Source organism: Toxotes jaculatrix, chromosome 7 (genome assembly GCF_017976425.1).
Source record: "Toxotes jaculatrix isolate fToxJac2 chromosome 7, fToxJac2.pri, whole genome shotgun sequence".
In the NCBI taxonomy this organism is placed as follows: domain Eukaryota; kingdom Metazoa; phylum Chordata; class Actinopteri; family Toxotidae; genus Toxotes; species Toxotes jaculatrix.
The window spans coordinates 12,485,065-12,506,494 of record NC_054400.1 but is presented as its reverse complement, the minus strand read 5'-3'; the positions used below and the strand labels follow the sequence as shown (position 1 = coordinate 12,506,494).

The 21,430-nt window shown below is 39.6% G+C and overlaps 3 protein-coding genes across 4 annotated transcripts; 2 read left to right on the top strand and 1 right to left on the bottom strand.

Annotated features, from left to right (window-relative positions):
- Positions 1–41: 41 nt before the first annotated feature.
- golm1 (golgi membrane protein 1) lies at positions 42–8,030 on the top strand. Of its 2 annotated transcripts, none has more exons than XM_041042615.1 (11): positions 42–211; positions 1,402–1,543; positions 2,330–2,509; positions 2,726–2,780; positions 2,901–3,003; positions 3,283–3,409; positions 3,984–4,143; positions 4,343–4,570; positions 5,081–5,245; positions 5,453–5,551; positions 6,173–8,030. In XM_041042615.1, exons 2-10 carry the CDS (start codon positions 1,415–1,417, stop codon positions 5,548–5,550), a joined length of 1,245 nt encoding a protein of 414 aa, XP_040898549.1. In that variant the 5' UTR covers positions 42–211; positions 1,402–1,414; the 3' UTR covers position 5,551; positions 6,173–8,030. The 2 variants fall into 2 exon arrangements, with proteins under 2 accessions (XP_040898549.1, XP_040898548.1); XM_041042614.1 differs by having other exon boundaries at positions 3,981–4,143.
- Positions 8,031–10,241: 2,211 nt separating this feature from the next.
- On the top strand, positions 10,242–12,101 carry LOC121184764 (trypsin-like). Its single transcript, XM_041042616.1, has 5 exons — positions 10,242–10,412; positions 10,576–10,738; positions 10,992–11,281; positions 11,364–11,503; positions 11,605–12,101. The coding sequence occupies exons 1-5, from the start codon at positions 10,373–10,375 to the stop codon at positions 11,749–11,751; spliced, it is 780 nt and encodes a 259-aa protein (XP_040898550.1). The 5' UTR covers positions 10,242–10,372; the 3' UTR covers positions 11,752–12,101.
- A 377-nt stretch (positions 12,102–12,478) lies between these two features.
- naa35 (N-alpha-acetyltransferase 35, NatC auxiliary subunit) lies at positions 12,479–21,373 on the bottom strand. Its single transcript, XM_041041798.1, has 24 exons — positions 21,152–21,373; positions 19,546–19,671; positions 19,373–19,406; positions 18,966–19,080; positions 18,717–18,791; positions 18,288–18,455; positions 18,032–18,098; positions 17,849–17,892; positions 17,670–17,720; positions 17,074–17,157; positions 16,761–16,875; positions 15,948–16,126; positions 15,754–15,813; positions 15,537–15,643; positions 15,317–15,383; positions 15,050–15,148; positions 14,727–14,905; positions 14,440–14,576; positions 14,218–14,285; positions 13,996–14,136; positions 13,729–13,851; positions 13,320–13,400; positions 12,893–13,045; positions 12,479–12,846 (listed from the first exon to the last, which is right to left on the bottom strand). Exons 2-23 carry the CDS (start codon positions 19,664–19,666, stop codon positions 12,986–12,988), a joined length of 2,175 nt encoding a protein of 724 aa, XP_040897732.1. The 5' UTR covers positions 19,667–19,671; positions 21,152–21,373; the 3' UTR covers positions 12,479–12,846; positions 12,893–12,985.
- Between the last annotated feature and the right edge of the window lie 57 nt (positions 21,374–21,430).

Genomic DNA, 21,430 nt, shown 5'->3' with positions numbered 1-21,430 from the left:
AGGAAGCAGAGGCAGTATCTGAATGTCCCAGCCAGGCACAACATAAGACACACTGCTGTTTGTATGGCAATGATGGACACGAGCTAACTTCCTAGGCGATGCGCTGCTAATTGTAGGGGAAGCGCTGCCAGATTGTCAAATATATCACCTAGTACCACTCCATATTCTGGGCCCAATACTTGATTCCTGTTTTGTGACCCGAGTCTACCAGGTAAGTAGATGTTCTGGCTGCTAACGTTAGCTAAGCTAACGGCTTCTGTGGACGAGCTACGTAGCTAGCTCAACGACGCTAGAGTAGAGTGGCAACGCTGATTGCTTTTAACGTCGACTCAAATATTAAAATTGGCCAAACGTTACTTTAATCATGGCTCCACTTTGTCGATTTGGCTGTCAATTTAATATGAATTATATTGTAACATCTATGTCCTACAAACTACTAGTTAAATCCAGCTATAGCGTACAACAGCCAAGCTCATTAGCCGATCGATTGGCTAGCTGGCTAATGTCAAGTTAGAGAGAAGAGACTGAATTTGGTCAGTGCCAGACTCGATCAAGGTAGTTATAATCTGTGATTTTGTAGCCTCTGCTACAGATTCTAATTTTATCCCAGCGCTTGTTTGTCATCTTGAGCTGAGGCTGCCTCCTTTGGGCTACCCTTTGCTGTAACGCTACACAGGGATTCATGCGTCTACATTCATGTAAACGTGTGTACCTGATTTACAGGCACAGTGGTTCTGGTTCTGCCGTGACTCCTGTTTCTTTTTTAATCTGAGAAATCTGCATGAAGTAAGCTACGAAGTGAAGCACATTCTAACAATGTAAACAGTACTTTCCATCTGGGTCGTTCATTGATTATTTGCATGGAAGGAATCCAAGCATAGAAAGGCAGGGTTGGGCATATTAGTTACATGGACAGTATGCATTGTCACCACCAAACAATATGATATTGTACTCGTGAAGTGAATGTGTTATGGGTGTATAGCTGTAGAGTTTCAGCACCTGTGGGTCTTTGGGAATGTCCTACCACTTATGTGTGCTTTCCCACCATCTTGCATACATCTGTTTGTCATGTGATCCTAATATTTATGCACATAAAAGCAAAGCTGGCTGTTTGCAGAATCTGTAGTGAAATTGCCAAACATACTATGATGTTAGATGACATTTCCTGTTCCAGTTTTCTGTTTTCACTGACATGGTATGAACTTGCAACACAAGTTTAATGCAATCAGTAGCTCACTGCTACTTGCAAGTCTGACCGTGAGCTTTTTACGTGTCTGTAATCAATCCGCAAAAGCAAAAACACCCATATACTCCTTTAATGACCTTAGCTCAGAGACAATCATGCAATTATAGAAATAATGGAAAGTGTGCTAATCCCCACTGTGGTGTCTGTGTCTCCAGTCTATAGACAGCTATGGGTGGGCTGGGGAACGGGCGCCGTGGAGGAAGATCACCCCCTCTCATGATTGGCGCTCTAATTGCCTGTATCCTCGTTCTGGGCTTTAACTACTGGGTGTCAAGCTCCCGCAACCTGGAGCTACAAGTGAGTTCATCTATGTGTGTGTGTGTGTATACATGCTTCTGTGGTTTTCTAACCACAGTGAACAGTGCGACATATCTTAAAATGTCATACTGAAACAAACACAAAAAAACTGCTGTAAAACTGAAGTTATTTAAAGGTTACATTTTGCTCTGGAGTGAACACTAAATTAATTATAAGTTAAATGTGGATTGTCTAAGTGTCTTCTGTTGATGAAAACTGACTTTCTTTGTGCATGATTCCCCTTTCAGTGTTCCTCAATTGGTCTTATCTTTTTTTTTCTTTCTTTCAAGGTTTCACAATTTTTGTTGTAGGATGGTCCTTTTTTATGCTATGCAATGTCCCTTCACGGCTTTCACAATAGCTGGTGTCATTAATTATGAACTCATCATTTGATGCAAGTCTCTGTAAGTGTCTAACCTAACCCAGGAACTTGTTTATTTGCTCTGAGGAACAGAAATAACTGCAACTAAAGGCCCAGTCAAACAGATGTGCTTTTTTGTAGAAAAATTTTTGCCTTTGTTACTGATCTTCTTTTACTGTCTTGGGAATAAGTGACATGAACAAGGAACTCCTAAAACGCAAGCGAGCGTTTTAACTTGTGTTTCTGTCAATCTGTCAATACCCAGTGTTTTTTCAGTGTTCACTGCACAGTTAGATTGTTGTTCTTATCATTACCTGTGTTCTGTTTTGTTCAAACACTGTGAGTTGAGCACATATAAATAATAACAAAAAAAAAATGTAGTAAATGAGAACGTTAACCCTTTTGTCTTTCTGTGTGTGATACAGACTAAGTTGTATGAGTTGGAGGGCCAGGTGCGACGCGGAGCAGCAGAGCGAGGAGTAGCAGAGATGAAGAAGAATGAGTTCCAGGAGGAGATCCAGAGACAGAAGGAGCAGATCAGCCACATAGAAAGCCTCTACAAGAAACAGCTGGAAGGAGCCCAGAACACCTGCAGCCAAGAGAAGGTGCACAGAAACACTACTGGGTGTTTCAATGGGGACAAAATGCAACAGGGAAAAAATTGCATGTTAAACTGTATCCTATAAACAACAGCCATAGAGGAATTTGGGGGCCAATGAAAATGCTCCTTTGACTCACTGTTGTGGTTCACATTAAACTCACAAATTATGAATGGAAAAACTGAATGTGAATATTGATAGTTGGTGTGTTTTTGCTTCAAGGGCACACTGCAGCAGAACGTTTCCTCCAGTACCAAAACCATACAGGAACTCAAAGGTAACTGTTACAGCTTAACCTCTTTTTCTCAACGACAACAGCCGATAGAGCTCCATTGGGGGGAAGAAGTAATTCAGCTCCTGTATGGCTCTTAATGTCTTATTTGTGTCTGTGCTGTAGTTCAGTTGAATCAGCTGAATGATGACCTGGGGAAGCTGCAGAAGGAGCTACAGAGTTGCCAAGGCAACATCAACACCCTTAACAAGAAACTCACTTATGACATGTAAGAAAAAAGATTCCTTTATGCAATTATATTTGATACATGTTGGCTGAAAGGAGATAAATATTAATTGCTTCATCTTTATTTATGATATTTGCAATCCCCTTGATATGAATAATTTACAATAACTGCAATTCACTGTTAACTCAGCTTCAGCTATATCACATTAACACAAACTGTTGGTGCGATCATGAATTGCCTCAGTCCAGTGAAAATATTCCTGTCATTCCTGGTTAACATGTATGTGTGCGTGTGTTGATGTGTTTTTGTATACATGTATAGGACCAATTGTCACTCCCAGGTTCTGTCCCAGAAGGAGTTGTGTGATGAGAGGGTGGAGGCTGCTAAACTTGAGGTTCAGAAGAAAATGGAGAAGCTCATCATCGCTCCCCCAGGTGTCTCCTCACCAGTAAGTTGGTTTTCCTGTTTGACAGTGAACCATGTGACATCCAGAGCCTTTCCACATGATTGGAATCGGGGCGTAGGGCCAAGGCCCAAGGCCCATTGAGCCTTTTTTTTTTTTTTTTTAATTTCTAAGTATTGACAAGATGATGATGATCCATTTCTGATCCTTTGCTAACCCATTGCACTCTGAACAAACCTGTCATCATAAATTCTCCATTGTCCTCTGTTGAAACCCTAGAGGAGATTCTCAACACATAAATTTGCATTACAGCAAGTCATCCAGCTCAGTGATGTTCAAACCCAGTCACATGAAACCCAGAAGTATTCATTTTTCTGTCTGTTTAAAATCATTGAATGGTTTTGCGCCTATTTATGTAGCAAAATCATACAGACAGAACTGGCCTTATTCTACAGCGTCAAGGTCTCTGATTTTTTTTGGGCATTAAATGTATATAATAAGTAGATCTGATAGTATTGGCTGGCTTTTATGTTTCCCACTTTTGCGGTCATTGTGCACGCAGCTGTTCTTTTGGAACCATAGAGGAATGTGGTATATAATGATCTTTACTCCTCAGCAGGAAAACGCAGTGGATGGAGCAGTAAAAGAAGACGGACCAGTCATGACTGGGGTTAATACAGTTAAGACAGCAACTGTTGTAAACCACACTCCAAGCCTCTCTCAGCCTAAGGGAAATGAAACGCCTGAACTACTGACCAATGAGATAATTGTAGACAAAGGTAAAAGAAAAACATGGATGATGGTGGCTCACTATACTTAACTGAGTTTTAAAAGCATGCAGTGACTAATATCCACAGTATATATGTGTATGCACACGCTGAACATTCAGAGCATTTTGCGTTTATAGCTCTAAACATCTTCAAGCACACTTGCAATAACAAGTGTGCACCCTCACATTTCTGTCCTTTTATTTCCCAGTTCCCGATGCCCCACTGGATCTGTCTCAAGCACAGGATCTCTCCAAAGTAGGGCCCCAGTCTGTTCCCTCTGCTGCACCGGTGAAGCAGGACATTTTGCTACCAGCAGAGGGAGCTGTCAAAACACAAGAGGCTGAGGCAGAGACCAGTAAACTTTTGAAGAATAATCTGACTGAGGATAAAGAGGTGGAGGTGATGGAAGCTCATGAAGAGGGCGCTCAGACAGAAGGTACAGAACACAGACAATCAAAAACATTAAACACACAAGTACTTAACGTTTTCCTACTAACAACAGGCTCAGTGCCAGTCATTTGCCTTCACTATGTTTTATTTTTAATACACTGTACTACACACTGTACTGTCACAAAGGTGACACACATTAACCTTTAAAGGCACAATATGCACAAGTAGCTCTACTGGAGTCTTTTCTCCAAACGTTTCTTATGGAACTTTTTCTTTTTAACTGGCATTTAAAACATTCAGCTGTAAAGTATGTTTTCACAAAAAAAAAAATAGATGATTATTTGTTATTTACATTATCGTATTGCAGATCAGGGTAAAGGCTGCATCTCTCTCTCTCTCTCTCTCTCTCTCTCTCTCTCTCTCTCTCTCTCTCTCTCTCTCTCTCTCTCTGACTAATGATTGCAGCAGCTACCGTGATGTCACAGCCGCTGAGATCATTAGTTCACAGTCTCAGTGAAATTGTTCATAAGATTAAACTGCAATTTGGTCTCTCCAGAGGCAGACCCAGGGATGGAAGGCATGCTGATTGGCCAGGGGAAGGCAGATGAGACTCCCGTTGACCAGAAACTGGACGAACCGGAAGAGTATGACGCAGACGAGCAAGTAGTGGGTGGAGTCAATTTAGAGAAACAACAGCAAAGTAAACGGGCTGAAAATTTAGGTATGTGTGTTTATATAGATTATAACTGAAAAAGTTTGCATATAGAGAGAGTGCATTGTCAGTCTCCACTTTATCTAAGTACTGTTGACTGTTTGAAGGCCAGGTATAAAGTCTGGGTCAGGGATAGATAATGATATTTATGAAGAAATAAAGGCAGTGTTAAATAGGGATTTGTGTTTGTTTTATGTTTATTGTACTGTTTGATAGACAAGGACATGGAGGAGGAGCTGGCTGACTATAATGGGGATGATGAGAATGAAGGGGAGTTTGAAGCTGACAAACAAGCTGAGCTTGCTCAAAACTAAGGTATACACTGAAACACTCACTGATGTCTTTCTCGCTGACATTCCCTCTGGGTTTCATATTGTAATAACACTGAGTCAACATGTCCCACATCGTAATAGCTAAAAATCACTTTCTAACAGGTGAAGCATTTTCTTGAATCATGTCTCAAGCTGATCTTCAAGGCCAGTCATTGTTTATTTCATGGTATCTAAGCATAGTTGACAACAATTCAACATGAAATCATCATGGGTTTCACTTAATGCCATTTCTGAGTATCTTAGCTATGTTTTAAATTAAGTTTAGTTAAACTGGAACTTTAAGGGGTTTGATGCCCAACTGTGTGCTAAGATAAATGGGATTTTCCGTCAAACAAGCACAGATTCATCTAGCTGCAGCTAAAGTAGCTGCACGGTGTGGTGAAGTTAACTCATAAGGATTGCCCTACACAGATGGTTCATGGGAACACTACATAATAATGCTCTATATTTACTGTTCTTATTTTCCTTTGGAAACTGTAATTTCAGTGTTTAATTTAATTTCAGTAGGTTCAGGAAATGAATCTGTGGCAGCTTTGTGACAACTTTTACTGTTGGACAATTGTAATCTTGTTTGTCTTACTCACACAGTGTACTTTTCTTGCAGGGCTGGAGTTGGAGAAGGATCCTGGGCACGATATTTGAAAGCAAGACACGTTTTACACCCCAGCACAATAACATTATACAGGTTAATGCAGCCCTCCAAACACGGTGAACACAAAACAAACCCAGATAGAAATTTCTACATGAAAGACTTGTGACACTGGTTAATTTCATGAGGATTTGCTTCCTGGGTTGTCTTTTATTTGTCATCCTAGAATTTGTACACAGAATTTGTACACTTTTGTCGGACAATATTAAGATTATTGCTTCATATCCAGTTCACAACTGTTTGCAGTATACATTTCACTGTAGACATACAACCCTTATTGTGGTGGTGAGTGTGCCCACATCCATTTCAGTATGTTTAGGTGATATGAAGGTACTTGGTACTTCTAAGTATTTTCATATCACATGTTATATAGTACCCCTACGGAAAGGCGAACACAGCTCAAGACATCTCAAGACTTGATGCCATTCGGCTTGAAAAATTGAATCATCTCAACATGCCTGGAAATCAGTAGATTTGGGTTATGGGATTAGATTTTCAGTTTATGTCCACTCTGTAATGACTGTAACTTGATGATAATGTGCAGTCCCTTATAGGGTTTGCAAGGTGTCAAATACTGTAGTTATATCATGTAAATGATTTTCTCTTCAACAGCATCTTAAACAATGCCTTAAGATACTCTTGTACAGTCTCTCGTAGAAAGGATGCTGACTTTGGGTAAACAGTCAGGACGTTTCATGCTACAAAATGTCCATAAAAGCAGCAAAGGAAAGAAATGTGGGGGTTTTTGTTGTTGTTATTGTTATTTTGTTGCTAAACCTGGTCAAATGGAAAACAAAAACAGCAGCTTTTTTGAGTCCCATGTAGTCAAAGATGCTGCAGACTTAATAGACATGCAACATAACAAATGGGAAAATTCACCGTATGGATTATATGCTGCAACTTTGTCAGGTTCTAAACATACTATATTATTACTGCTGTAAATGGACATTTTTGATTACTGAGCAATTGTGTCTAAAGTGTCATTTTGTTTTGATTTACTTTGGCATTTTTTGTTGCAGCAAGGCTTTTATTATCAGTTGTATTTCAGGTCACAAAATGTCACAAGGTTGAATGTGTGCTGTTCTACGTGTAAGATCAGTAAAACAGAAAAACAGAATGAAAGGAATAGTTTGAAACATCTGGATAATATTTGTAGATCAAGAATCTTATTTTATTATGACGCATGCCTTATTAATTCTGTGTGCACCAGTTTTCCTCTATGGTCAATTGCTTCTGATTATTGACCTGCTCAAAGGTTTGGGATTCTACTTTGTGGATACCGTCTGCTGAATCGGATGGACTGTATATTTTCTTGAAAATGTGGGGAGAGATTTCTGAGTATTGCTGTAATATTATGAAGGACATTACCTTGAAGTAGCACCAGTGTGTTGCGCTTTAAGGCTCCTGCTATCCAGTAGATGCGAACTGTTCAGTAGCTGTGCTAAAATGTGTTTGTCTGCTCAATTTAAAACTGCACTAGCCTGGAAAATGGGTGAGAGCAAACATGAACTAATATTAGGCATGAGAAGTAACAAAACATTGGTTGAATTTGTGGCAGGACATTTTGTTGCGTTGTGTTTTATACAGGACAGATAGTTTATTTTCCACATAAACTGCTTTCTTTATAATTTGACTACAGATCCATAGTTACTCACCACACTAGATCTGTAACTGCCATCCTTTCCATAATGCATATCAACCACAGTTGATTCCAACAATGCAGAGCAACGTAGGGGAAAGTTATTTTCCTAGAGCGCTGTTATTTTCCTATCTGAATTTTTTTCACTGTGTGATTAAGTACAGATGGTTGTTGTACTTCAGTGGGTGTTATCTTACTGTAGACAGTTCAGCTCTCGGGCACCTGGCTGTTACATGTCATTACATTTAGGCTGCCCTTCAGTCCCACAGAAACTGAAGAAGATGCATACACAGAATATACAGTACATGGAGCAGAGGATGAACAGGAACATTGTGGTTCAGTTGACTGCTTGAGCCCCACGAACTCTGAACTGTAAAATTCTCATTATTCTAACATTATATAGGTGTCATCAAAACTTGACCATGCTCATTATGAGTAAACTCCTCTATAAACTTTTCCTTTTGGCTTTATAAAATGCTTGACCACATGGGTGTCCATATGTTATTGGGACCAACATTTAAGTGCAAAGTCCCTCATCAAGTAACTTTTCCTTTCCAAACTAAAAAAAAAACGGTGGTTTGTGATTTCAAAGACAGACTTGACTCAGATTTCAAAGGTAATTTTTCACCCCAGGCAGTATCAGTTTTGTCAACTTATTTTTTATTTATTTATTTTTTTTAAATGTTGGACTTCTTATCATGTTTCAGAGGAACCATACAAAAACCTAATAGCAGTGTTGACGAAATATTAATGGTCCAATCACAAGAGCAACAAAGTTTCATGACAATTAAGCCAGTGACAGAAGGGGAAACACTTTGTGTTGCAACATCAGCCCTGACAGCACAGAGAGAGAGTGAGTCCAAACCAGTCCTCCGTAAGCACTCCTGTTTAGAGTAATGAACACGAACCCTTTTGTCTGCCTTTTGTGTCCCTTTTGATCGATCTTGTAGGGAACGAATTGTTCCTGGGAAGTTTTTTTTTTTTTTAATTATTATTATGTGATTTCGTTTTCAGAGTTGCTGTTATTCATTGTCTGATGCTGTAAAACTTGGGCAGCCATTGCTTTGTTTTGCCAGAAAGCTTTGTCGGCCTATTTGTGTAAAAACACCTGGAGAGAAAATGTTGTATGATTTTTACAAATTGTGTTAACTTTTTTTTTTTTTTTTTTTTTTTGGTTGATTTCATTTGTTTAAATTTTTTATTTTATTTTCATTTGTTTAAATTTTTTATTTTATTTTAATTTGTTTAAATTTTTTATTTTATTTTCTTCTGTACTGCTGAGCAAAATTATGAAAGGTCTAAATAATCATAGGCTTTATTGATGTTAGAGAGTAAAATTTTTTATTACCACTATCAAGATGTGTGTTGCATGTTCAATTTATTGTTTTCTGCAGCCATTAATTTATATGAAATTAGGATATTTTCACAAAGTCCTCAGATTAGAGAAGATTCTTATTTTAAGATTTTTCCAACTGAAAAATATAATTTGTAGGATTGTCCACAAACCTACGAGAACATATTTAACACAAAGTCTTGATCATCCAGGTGTATGTCAAAAGATAAGTCTGTACAATAATGAACAGTCAAATGAGGAGTGACATCTGAGCATGATAGTGTTTGGTTTTAAAGGTTTTGTATGGAAATCTATTACTCTGTCCACTGTGACTGTTGAAGTTGATAAGTCTTATCAGAATATTCAAAATACAACTTCATTACATGCAATGGCAGAATTCTGAAGAGAACAAAGAAAATTTGCATCAAAAACTGTATGATTAGTCTGTATTTTAAATTTAAAAAATTTTAAATACAGAATAATTGTGCTATTTAAGCTGACAGCAATGGAAGGATAAGCGTAGCACTGACACATTGATATGCCACTGTAAATTAGTTTTAATGTCAAAAAACATTAGCCTAAGATCAATGTACTAACATTTTTTATTGATCATTCACTAACTCTTGTTTGAGGCAAACAGCAGTTTTTTGATGCCTTATTGATGTGACATCAGTCTGAATAACAAGTCAGTGTTTGTCAGAGTTCAGCTGAGCCGTGTTACTGAGAGTCAAACAGTGTAGAGTTGGGTTAGGGTTAGGGGGTTAGTTTTTAATTAAATTAAAATGAATTTTAAAAGACACCAATCTGCACATTCCCAAAAATATTATTTTCACACACAAAGCAGCAATATTATTAAAACGAAGGTGCTCTGACCTAGCTCTTCCTGTTCAAGTGATCATGTGTGGTGTGTGTGTAAAATGTTGCTGAGTTTTTTAATACACTCGTTTCTGCTGTCCCAGTCTTCTCCTTGTCCCACCCTCACAGCTTATCGTGTTACCATAATAGGCAAAAGAGCAGTAGGGAGTGTACTGATGGCCACCTGTATCTTTCTAACACATTAATGCTGCCAACAAAGGCAGCTAGTAAAAAAAAAAAAAAAAAAAAAAAAATCATCTGACACCCACTATATAAACATGAACATCAGCCAGAGAGCCACCTGAAGTGATCCACATCCAAAGGGACCATGATGAAGCTTGCCTTTATCCATGTTTTGGTTCTTGTTGGTGAGTTTTTTCTTTCTCCTTCAACCACAATATATTTGGGTTTGAACTCATTTGTTCACAACTCAGGCTGTTTGAACTCATTCAGGCTTAAGTGCTTTCTAAACCTGAACCTTACCAGTGTGCTGTCATTTCACACAGTGTCTGCTCTGCTTCCATATGTCAGGTGCTGCATCAGGGGCCATTGAAAAGAGGATTGTTGGGGGCAAGTCCTGTGACAAGGACAGGCAGTACCATGTCCAGATACAGTCTCTCCAGGGGGGGAAGTCCTGTGGAGGCTCTCTGCTCAACACACGCTGGGTCATCACAGCTTCTCACTGTGCAGAACAGTAAGAAACAACCATCTTCCCAAGCAGTTTTCCTGTGTTTTCACTGGTCTGAGTGATAGGAGTTGATTCACTTTGGCAATTTGACTCAGAAACTTTCATTTACAGAGGAATTTTCACTGTCAATTACAAGGAAAATGATAGAAAATCAAATCAGCTAAATAGTAAAAATGTAACAATTTGCATTATGTTTTTTCATTATGTTTTGATTTACATCAGTTTCCTGACAAGTTTTTTATTTTTTATTTTTTTGCAGGGTTGTGAAACTGCAGCTCGGCTTAAACAATGATGTGTCAGTGTTTACCAAAATTGGGTCTTTCTTTAAAGGATCATCCAAAAAATTAGAGCAAGTCATCAAACCTGACCAACAGTTTACCTACAAAGACGAGGAGGGTCATGCCCATGACATCATGCTCATAAAACTCAGTGAGGATATGTCTGCTAAACTTCCCACCATCAAGCTTCCTCCTGTGGAATGTACCAAACCAGAGGTGGGTCAGCAGGTTGAGATTGGAGGCTGGGGACCTGAGAAAGCCGACGTGACAAGTGAGCAACACCAGTACACCTGATTCAGTTTTTTAAAAATTGAATTAAGTCACTTTTCTAATGCTTTGTTTCAAATCGTCAGAGGCCAAAATCCCTAAGAAGTTGAAGTGTGCCAGTACAGACATCATTGCATGTGATGAGAATGATAAACCTGGTGATAAATACTTCAGTGATGAAGCTACCACCATGTGTGCCTTTAAACCTGGTGTGGAGTCCTGCATTGTAAGGAAAATGTTCTATTTGAAATATTTATTTAATTTTCTTCATTTTTTGTGCTAATATGTGTGTAAAATGATCACAACTCCGGTCTCTCTCTCTCCCAGGGTGATGACGGTTCAGCTGTGGAGTATAACAATGTCTTACATGGGATTATTGTAAACAGTCCTGTTGATAAGTGTGCAAACCGCATTGTGATGCTCAATATCTGTCACTACAGGAAGTGGATTGATGAAACCATGCAGAAAAATTAATCAATAAACCTCACAAGATAATACAGAAATTGCAATTATACTTAAAACATCTATTTTTCATTTATGATCATAATCACCTGCCAAATTGGCTTAATTTTATGTTAGAGTAAAATTTGGAAAGATCAGGAGGAGTCAACAACAAATATGGTCTGACTTTACACACTTTGGTATTTTACACTGTGTAGGAAGAAACTTTTTTTTCTTTTTACAATGCAGTGTTTTTAAAAGTGCATTTAGGACCACTGTGTTATCCAGATCTGTTTTTAAAATTATAACTGTAGGCCTGTTTTCTTTCTGAGTTCTTTCTCTGAAACCAAATTTCTTCCATGAATAAAAGAAAAATAAATCTACCAGAATTCATGTATCTGTCATCGTTTTTCAAATGTATTTGAATGTCAAATTCCTCATTTGCAAAAGAGTTTGATTAATTTCAAATTGTGGTCACACTTCATGAGGTGCGTAGTATCAAGCTCAAATCAGATCAAATGCCCTTTTTTGTTCATATAGATATTTTACGGGTGCTGGATGATTTTCATAAGCCCTACTTGAGTACAACTTTGCACTTACAGGATCATGAATGTCATCAATGATCCGTTTCTGCCAACTGTCCTGTGTTTCACGATGCAGACTGATGCCATCCAGCTCTCACATGAGACCGGTGCTGTACAAGGTACAGCAAGGTACCATACTCTTTCTTTAAGACATTTTAAGCACGTAAACACATAGAAAGGTTTCATATGATTTAATGATATGCACCCATCATCATTACAGCATTATTCTTAAGCCTTAACAAGACTGTTCTGGTGGTGGCTTATAAAAATTTCAATTGGCCAGTTCTTTGTCCAAAAGCACCTTGACTTGTGTCTAAACTGCACACACACACACACACATGCACCCACTCACAGTCATACACAAACACAGACTTTCACTGATGCAGATGTGGATGTTGTTGCTCATTTAGGTCCAGTTGTGACTTCTCTGGTCTGGTTTCTCATGTCACATTTATCATTCATGTGAAAAAAGAGGTGTATCAAACACTCCTTTACACAGCTTTACAGTTGGGTGTATCACACACACACACACACACACACACACACACACACACACACACACACACACACACACACACACACACACACACTGTGTTTTCATTTAACACAGACATAGACTGGATCAGGGCCATTGCACAGTTGTTCAGGTACAGCTGATGCTCATCCTGTGATGCAGAGCAGAATCAGATAATCTTGACCACGGGGAAGTACTTATGAGCTGAGAAGTCAAACTCTGGGAGAACCTAGGGAAGCAGAAAGTTGTGTTTTTACTCAAACAATGTCTTCACACTGTGGAACAGCTGTTACAAAAAGAGCCACATTAAGATAAACTGATCATAATGTGTATATGGTGGCTAACATCACCATATACACACTACTCACTTTTTTAGAATATAAATCTATCTTTTCAGAATTGAAATCTTTTTTTTCCTTTGTGTGGCAGCTAAACACAACTAATTTATATTAATTGCAACCATATAAGCAAACAATAATAGTCCAAGGAATGTATTTTATTACCTTGGTCTCCTTCTTGTGACCTCCAGCCAGGAGCTTCATAACAACAATGTTGGGTTTGGCCACCTTCAGTATACGGTTCACCTGTTCAGTCAACCATTAATAGCTGTTTACTCACAATGGAAAAGGTAACAACAAACACACAATTTCTCTTTAATTGGTGCAAAACAGCAGAAAAATACTGTAAACCTCTAAAACTGAAGCTGCTACTGGAGATCATAATTTCTCACTGGCCTCATATTTCAAGAGTATGCGTTTGAGTTCATGTGCCACTCTACATTGTTATTCTAACTTATTTACCAAGAGGTTTAATGGGAACAGATTTTAACAACATCGAAATTTCTGCTCATACACCATAAAACACCATGTTGTAAGAGCACGTATTTATTTTGCAACAGGTTAATTTCCTGACCTCGGGATCTGGGCTGGGGACATTTTCTAGGATAAGCTTAGCCTGCTGAAAGTGTTTGCTGGCTGCCAGGTAGAGGTCAGCAGAGCCTGGCGGAGGATTGTACTTCTTCAGATCTGACATTTCCTGGAGCAATGTGAAGAGACGGAGCAATGTCAGAAAGTGCAGAAAAATGTTGTGGAAGAGAGAGAACACAACAAGGCTGATGGGATAAAGGGAAGGGGAACAAAAAACACAAGGAATTAAATCAATTACACCCACAAAGAGTACCTTGAACTGGATGTAGTGCACAGGTGGGGGGGTGACCACACTGTTGAAGGGGGCGAAGCGATGCTCATAGCGAACCTGCTCGCTGTCCAGCTCAAACTGTGGCTTATGTACCTTTCCGTCCATATCCAGAGCTACCATGGTCTGAAGAGAGGGAGAGATGGGACGGATTATACCTCTGTGTGTCAAAAAGGGATGAAGAGGTTTCATTACTTCATGCCTTACCTTGTACATGCCAGCACACATGTTCTGGTATGCTTGACTCATGGTAATCTCCTTGCTGAGGGGCCGAACTGCAAAGTAATCCCAAACATTACATCAGCATTTGCTTTTACACCTACAGGAAGATACCACTTCGACCCAGAACGGGATTATTTCTCAGCACACTTGGGTTGTGGTTATACACAGAGAGTCCACTGCAGAAAAGGATGGTGCAACAAAGTGTACCTTTCTTCTTCTTCTTGGTCTTTTTGCTGCTGCGTCCTTTCAGCTGCTCCTCCATTATCCGCTCCTCTGCCATCTGAGAGGAGTCGGCTCTGCTCAGAGTGGACATCAGCCATGCATAAAGGAACTCTGACAGGTACCTATAGTCAAAAACACAGATGACAGGTCAACATGTGCATCATGCACAATGGCGAGAGATCTGATTTTGTGTGCCTCAGCTGTGAGTGTTTTCCTTCCAGTTAAAGCCAGAAATAGTTACCAGCAACAAACAAATGTGTGTGTGCCCCTACCAGTAGATGTAGTAGTACTCATGCATGCTGTAAAGTTCCAGTTCAAAGCCACTCAGCAGGTACTGGATCATGATCCTCAGGTTGTGGTAGAGGATCCAGGTGCCAAGACAGGCTAGATGCTGTCGCTGAGGCTCAAGTTTCATCAGAAGGCTATGCAGCGCAGCATCCACCTTCTCTGCCTGCAGTGCACAGAAGAAGACTTTAGCAGTTGGTTGATAAATTATACAATCACAGCTGTCCAATTTGTGCGACACAAAATGAAAAAACAGTGGTGTCAGGCTTAAACTTTGTATGGACAAAGTGAGGAAACAGCTGCAGTTCACCTCATCCTGCAGTGTGGCAAACTCTTCAAGAATGTGACCCAGCTTGTCTCTCTGTCGAGCTCGGTTGTGTCCGTGGATCTGGATCAGACTACAGAATGGCTACAGAGAAAAGAAATGAATGGATTTTATATCTCTCCTCCAAACTATTCGTTTTTATTCAACTACTGAAAAACAGCGCATAAGGTGCATTGAAGATCTGCTGCATTAAAATATACTAAACTGCACCATATGTACAGACCGGGACTTTGAACAGTAAAGGTGACATACCCTGGAGCAGTGCGTAACAAAGGAGTCAATGTAGTCCTTGGCCTGGTGATTGTTAAACAGACAACACCTGGAGAGAGACAGTTGTAAATGCATGTGCACACACACAATAATCACACTCAAGATAAAAACACAAAAACAATGACCCAAACAAACTACCGACTTTAAAAATAAATAATAATTTAAATAATTCACATAGTGTAATCATCAATGTCAGACTTACTTGTAGGAGAGGACAGGTGGGCTGACGAAGTATCTCAGAGCATCTTTAATCATGTCCTGCATCAAGTGGGTGCCAAACACTTTCTTGTTATCTATCAGGAACGTTGTCTGGATTTACAGAAAAGACTCTGTTTAGTTTTAAATTGATAGCTCATTGTATGATATTGTCTGAAACACAATATACTAAACAGTTAAAATGTTAGGTATGTTCTACTCACTTGAAGTAGAGATCTGGAGAGCACACAGGGAGACTGCTCACTGAACTCACAGAAGAAGTCCTGATAAAGCCACAAACACAATATTCAAGTCAACAACAGTGCATCTTCATCTTTTATATATTTTTTTATATTATTTTGTTCAGAGTTTGAAAATATTTCTGTGTACTTCTGTGCCTCTGCTTGTCTGTGTTTACCAGTATGCCGTGTAGGTTGGTGGTGTTGATCACGTCACAGACGGTCTTGATACGTTCTATAAGTTTGCTGAAGTAGGCCACCATGTCCTCCCTCTTAATAATCTTGGCATAGCGAGGAAAGGTAGGTGGCAGCAGTCTCTGGTTGACCAGAGGTTCAAACCCCATCATGATGGGGTGGTCTGCAGCATACACAAAAAGTAACCCACAAAGGTTAACAAAGGTCACACTAGTCTTCCCTTAGAGCAGTGCTTCTCAATTATTTTCTGTTACACCCCCCGCCAGGAAGAAGAACCCCCCCCCCCCGAGGCTATAAATAGATAATAAAGACACCGGTCTTTCCTCGTCTCCTAGTCACAGTGAAGCCAAGCATTACATACGCTTTGTCATATTTCCTTGTCTTAGCTTTCGGGTGACTTTCCTTTGTCTCATTATCTCCATCTCAGCGGTGCAATGCCAGGGTCACACACGCTCCCCCTGGCATCGCCCCACTATTTGAAAAGGACTGCCTTAGAGGCTGTCTCAGCAACACAATGTAGAGTGGAGCAAGATAAAAAATTAACTGAAGTTTTTAACAGACTTTTTTTTCTTTTGCTCTACAATATCTTAGCTGGATGGATGGAGAGCAAGAATGCGTATAATGTGTGTTGCGTATAATTTTCTTTCGTTTAGCTATTCTATTTTCCAAACCAAATCCTAGGTATGTGCAGTGTGTGTGTGTTTGTGTGTGAGAGTGTAATACTTAGTTTGTAAACTCATGCCAGGCCAAAGTGTGTGCTTGACTTGATAGCTGAAAGGTATGTGTCTGTGTGTTACCTCCTTTAGTGGTGTCATTCTGTGACTGGATGCCGTGCTGAATACTGGAATGAATGGCTGATAAGAGGTCCGCTGCCTGAACCACAAGCTTCTGAGCTTCGCCCACTGAACTGGTCTGATAAAGATTCAACCAAAAACAAAAACACACATAAATACAGACACAAAAAAGATCCCAAGGTCAACACGTGGGGATGTCAGCAGGTGCACAAAATACAATTGCAATTCTCTTCACTGCTCAGTATCAAACAGTGATATATTTTAAAGCCATGTGTCAGACATCTCTGTAACTGTATTGTTTTTGTATGTGTATTACCTCTTTTTTGGTAAAGGCAATCAGTGCAGTCAGAAGAAGGCGTGTGAACTTGATTCTATTGAAAAGAGCCAAGCACTGCTGATGCTGAAAACCCCCCCAGAAAGGAACATTAACCAGACACATAAATACATACAAAGCTAATAATACACACATATTAACTAGTCTTTGAAGTTCCACAAGACACAAGAAATTACTTTTTTTTCTCAACCACGCAGAACAAGACCATTTTTGGATCTTATTTTTTTCCTCCTCTAATTTAGTTACTATTTTGAAACAGCTGGGAATTCCAGAGCAGAGTCTCTAAAGGTCATCTCAGGTCCACACTCTGATGGACATGAGAAACAATTTATAATAAGCAGAGACTGAGAAAGAGGCATGTTGGGGCTTAAATGTGGAGATAACTAGGCTCAATTAATAAAGAGCAGTGACACAGTCTCATTTACTACTTGTAGTCCTGCGTATTTTATGATAAAACTGTAGCCGCATGGGTCAGAAACAACTAGTGTTTATCTTTCAGATGCTCTAAATGCTACTCCAAAAACTGTGTTTGCCTGTGGCAAAAACTCAGGCAGGCATGACAGACTAATGCAACTTACCTCCAGTTCAACCTCGGGGTCTCGCTGCTCACCCTGTCGACTGCGTGTGCTCTGAGGGAGTGGGAGAGTTTCACCGAGAAACAATGTAATACTCAGAATAGCATTTGTATACTCAGAATAGCATTTGTGTTTACTTGAAACGGCAAGCACAGGGGCTTAAACTGGTCAGGAACACATACCTTAACTTTCCTCTGTAACTCATCCTCCACATCTTTTAGCATACCTGGTAAGATCAACAAATAAGAGAGAGATGATATCAGCTGTCTTTGGTCTTCTGAATCAACTGTATTAATCTGTAATGGCTTCAGTTGTTAACAGCAGACAAGAAGGTGCAGACTTAATTATATAGTACAATACAATACCTGTCACCCGTAGGTCTGTGACATTATTGGCCATCTTGAAGCCATAGGTCATGGCCTGGAAATCCTCCTACAGAAAAGTATGAGGTTAATAGCTTCTCAGGCATATAAATATGAAACTGAGTTAACTATTTATGAATAAATGATAAAAATGATTAGCTCGAATGTTGCCACACACATTTGCACATAAAATAAAGTCTTCCGGTGTATTAGCACACACGCCCACACACATACTGTTATGCTGTAGAAAACTGCTTACCTCCTCGAAAACAGCAGCCTTGTTGACTTTCTCTCGGGCAATGTCACAAACCTTCAGGATTCCCAGGGCAAAGGCTTTCAGGGCCGGCTCCTCAATCAGGTCGGGGTTATGGACGTACAGACACGTGAACACAGTCTGAGCCAGGGAGTGGCCTTCCAGCCATGTGATCTAGGTATACGTATGTTTAGGGAGATACAGAAACACACACTAATGTGGTGGTGCATCCTCTGAAATTGAATGGGCCTCAGTGATTCCATGCCTAGCCACAGTCCTGACTATCCAGGAGTTCTTACCCTGCTGTGACATCCCTATGGAGGGAAGCTACTCTAACACAAATTTCTCCCATCACAAAAAACACACTGCATGATGGTGAATTCCCAACATATTGGCTGAAATAGGGGTTTCATTGTTCAAGACAGTGGAACTTACCAAACAACAGAAACACGTGTCTATGATCCCAATGAGTTCAGGAAGACTAAGGTCTTTAACCTTGATGGCACCTTCCTAAAAGGAAGATAAGAGAATAATACAATGACACAGCTGAATTTACAGTTACAATTAAAAACTAAACAGCTACAGAAGGCAATGTGGCAATTATTAAACTGTTGTGCATTGAAAAGCATTAGACCTTATTAATTCCTGACAATTCATTATTTGCGTTGTACAACAGTACTGTACCTTAATAGCTTGTTCAAAGTTGAGCACCTTCCTGTTGACCTGGTTTCCAATCATCCCTGCATCCATCTTAGGATCCATCATCTCTATGGCTGACATGGCCTCAAATAGGCCAAACCTGTGACCACAGTGGAGAGTTTAGAGTATGTTTTGTGTGTATATGTGTTAACAAGGTTCTGTGAATCTTGGATTTTGAAGAGTGGCACCAATACTAATGACAATAATGATATTAATACTTTTAGACTGTTACAATTGCTGCAAATAACAGTATGATTATATTCAAACATGTTTGTGTTAAAAATGACAAATCTCTAAAAGACTAAAAGACTCTACTGAACTGAATCTCTACTTTTTTATAAATCAAGTAGTCCTTAAAGAGTGAGTTTGCAAAAAGCACTTTTTTTACTCACAGTTTGTCATGAAGCAACTCCCCAAGGTTCAACTCTGCATAAATAAAGGATGATGACAAGGAGAAAGAAAAGCGGGAACACGTCAGTCCCTTTCATAAGTGCACACACATTACACACACACACACACACACACACACACACACACACACACACACACACAGCAGAGCCTTTACCTTTGCATGCACCCTTGAATTCATGTGTAATATCAACCCAGTTGGCATTGTTCTTCATCTTTTCTGGGATGCCCAGCCCCCAGCCAGCATCATCATCGTCAACTGCTGACTTCATCACCATGGTGACTATGAAAGACAGAGGACAGGGACAAAGTGTTCAGAATATAACAAAACGTTAGCTATTACAAAAACATTTTTCTATGGGGATAAATGTGTGATGAGGGATGGGGGGGGGGGGGGGGGGGGGTGCTTGGTCTGATTGCAAAACAGGTTAGGTCTTGAGATAATCTGCCAGACAAGTTGCAGACCAAGGCAGACCTTTCTTACAGCAGACAGTGTACCTTATCATTGCAGGACTTGCTCAGCTGTAACTAACATTTAGCAGTTTGCTATAAATAATTTGGTGACCGTAAAACAACAGCACAACCCCCAACTGGCAAACCAAAATGGGATGCAGCCGTTCAGCCATCTCTACATAATACACACCATCATTTACTACATCCCTTTTTTTCTTCACTGTTCATTGCACAGGTTACCTGGCAAAGGATCTGCTGACTGATCAAACTTTAAACACGCAGTGTAACTGGCACAGGCAGCTCACACGTTTGGGATATATCTCTGTGTGTCCACTGAGCAGCCATGGATGTTGTAATATTTCAGTGAAGGATCAGTCATTCAGATCAGTATAGCTCATTGTTCCCAAGCATTAAACACTTGAATGCACCATGCAATATTTTGTCATATTTTACAGTAATCAAAAACCTACATGCCTATTTGTTTCCTACGGGTTGCTGTATGCTCTCAGAAACCTTTACATATTATACTCCTGAAAAGCTGGACAGGCGGTATGTTATGATCTAGTGCAGGAGTAGAAGATTATCATCATGCTCTGTGAATTGGTTTGAGAAGCTTACATTAGAGCCTAAAAAGGTGTAAACTGCAAGCTTGAGTGGACTGGAAAGTCTCAGCCTTTTAAACCAAGAACATGTCAGTGCTGTGAAAAAAAACCCTCCCACTTCTCTATGACTCATTTATGGAGGTATATTTGCATTATTGTGTTTGTAGTATAACTATGTGATATTCCGAAATACATTTTAATTGATATTTACCAACTGAGCTAGGAAACGACACCCTAAAATCGATTTGACCTGATCACATGCCAGTAAAATAATCACAGTATAAAAGGAGCTTTTGAAAATATTAATGCATTTCCTTGCCTGTTTGGCATTGAGGGGCACTTGAGAAACAACATAGCTACCTCCCCCAACAAATACACAAGAGTACAAGTAAGTCTTCTCTTTGGCTATTTCGGCATTCTCATCAGCAACACTGTAATGAGTTAACGTAAATGTGTGTTGTTTAGAAAAACATACAAAAACGACGTAAGTTACAAAAACAGGTATTGAGACAAGACATGTTAGCTAGCTATTACCAACGTTCACTTAGCTTGTTATACCGTGTGCTAACAAGCTAACATTGCCCACAGTGGATGTTTCCTTTGCACAAAGCCGAAATATGGCCAGTTTATCAGGTTTTTCAATTTGATCAGCTACAAACAACACGAATACTGTTATCAGAAAGCCATATTTTCATTGAGAACACGTACCTTAGTATTTTGTATTAACCTTCTTCGAAGACTGTAAAGATTGACGCATAGATTGAACGTCAGAAGCCACTGTCAATATGGGAAATGTAGTCCTTGTATGTCATTCTGGTGCTCAAGCCCCCCAATGGACGGCTTATTGCTTAAATTCAGGGCAGTGTAGGTGTAAAACTACGTTAAAGTTACATTTTGCTAAAAGTTATAATGCATTTGGCTCATTCGGGAGCTTTTCATCGTCACCCTTACTGCGGCCAAAAACCACACAGAGAGACGTATTCTCGC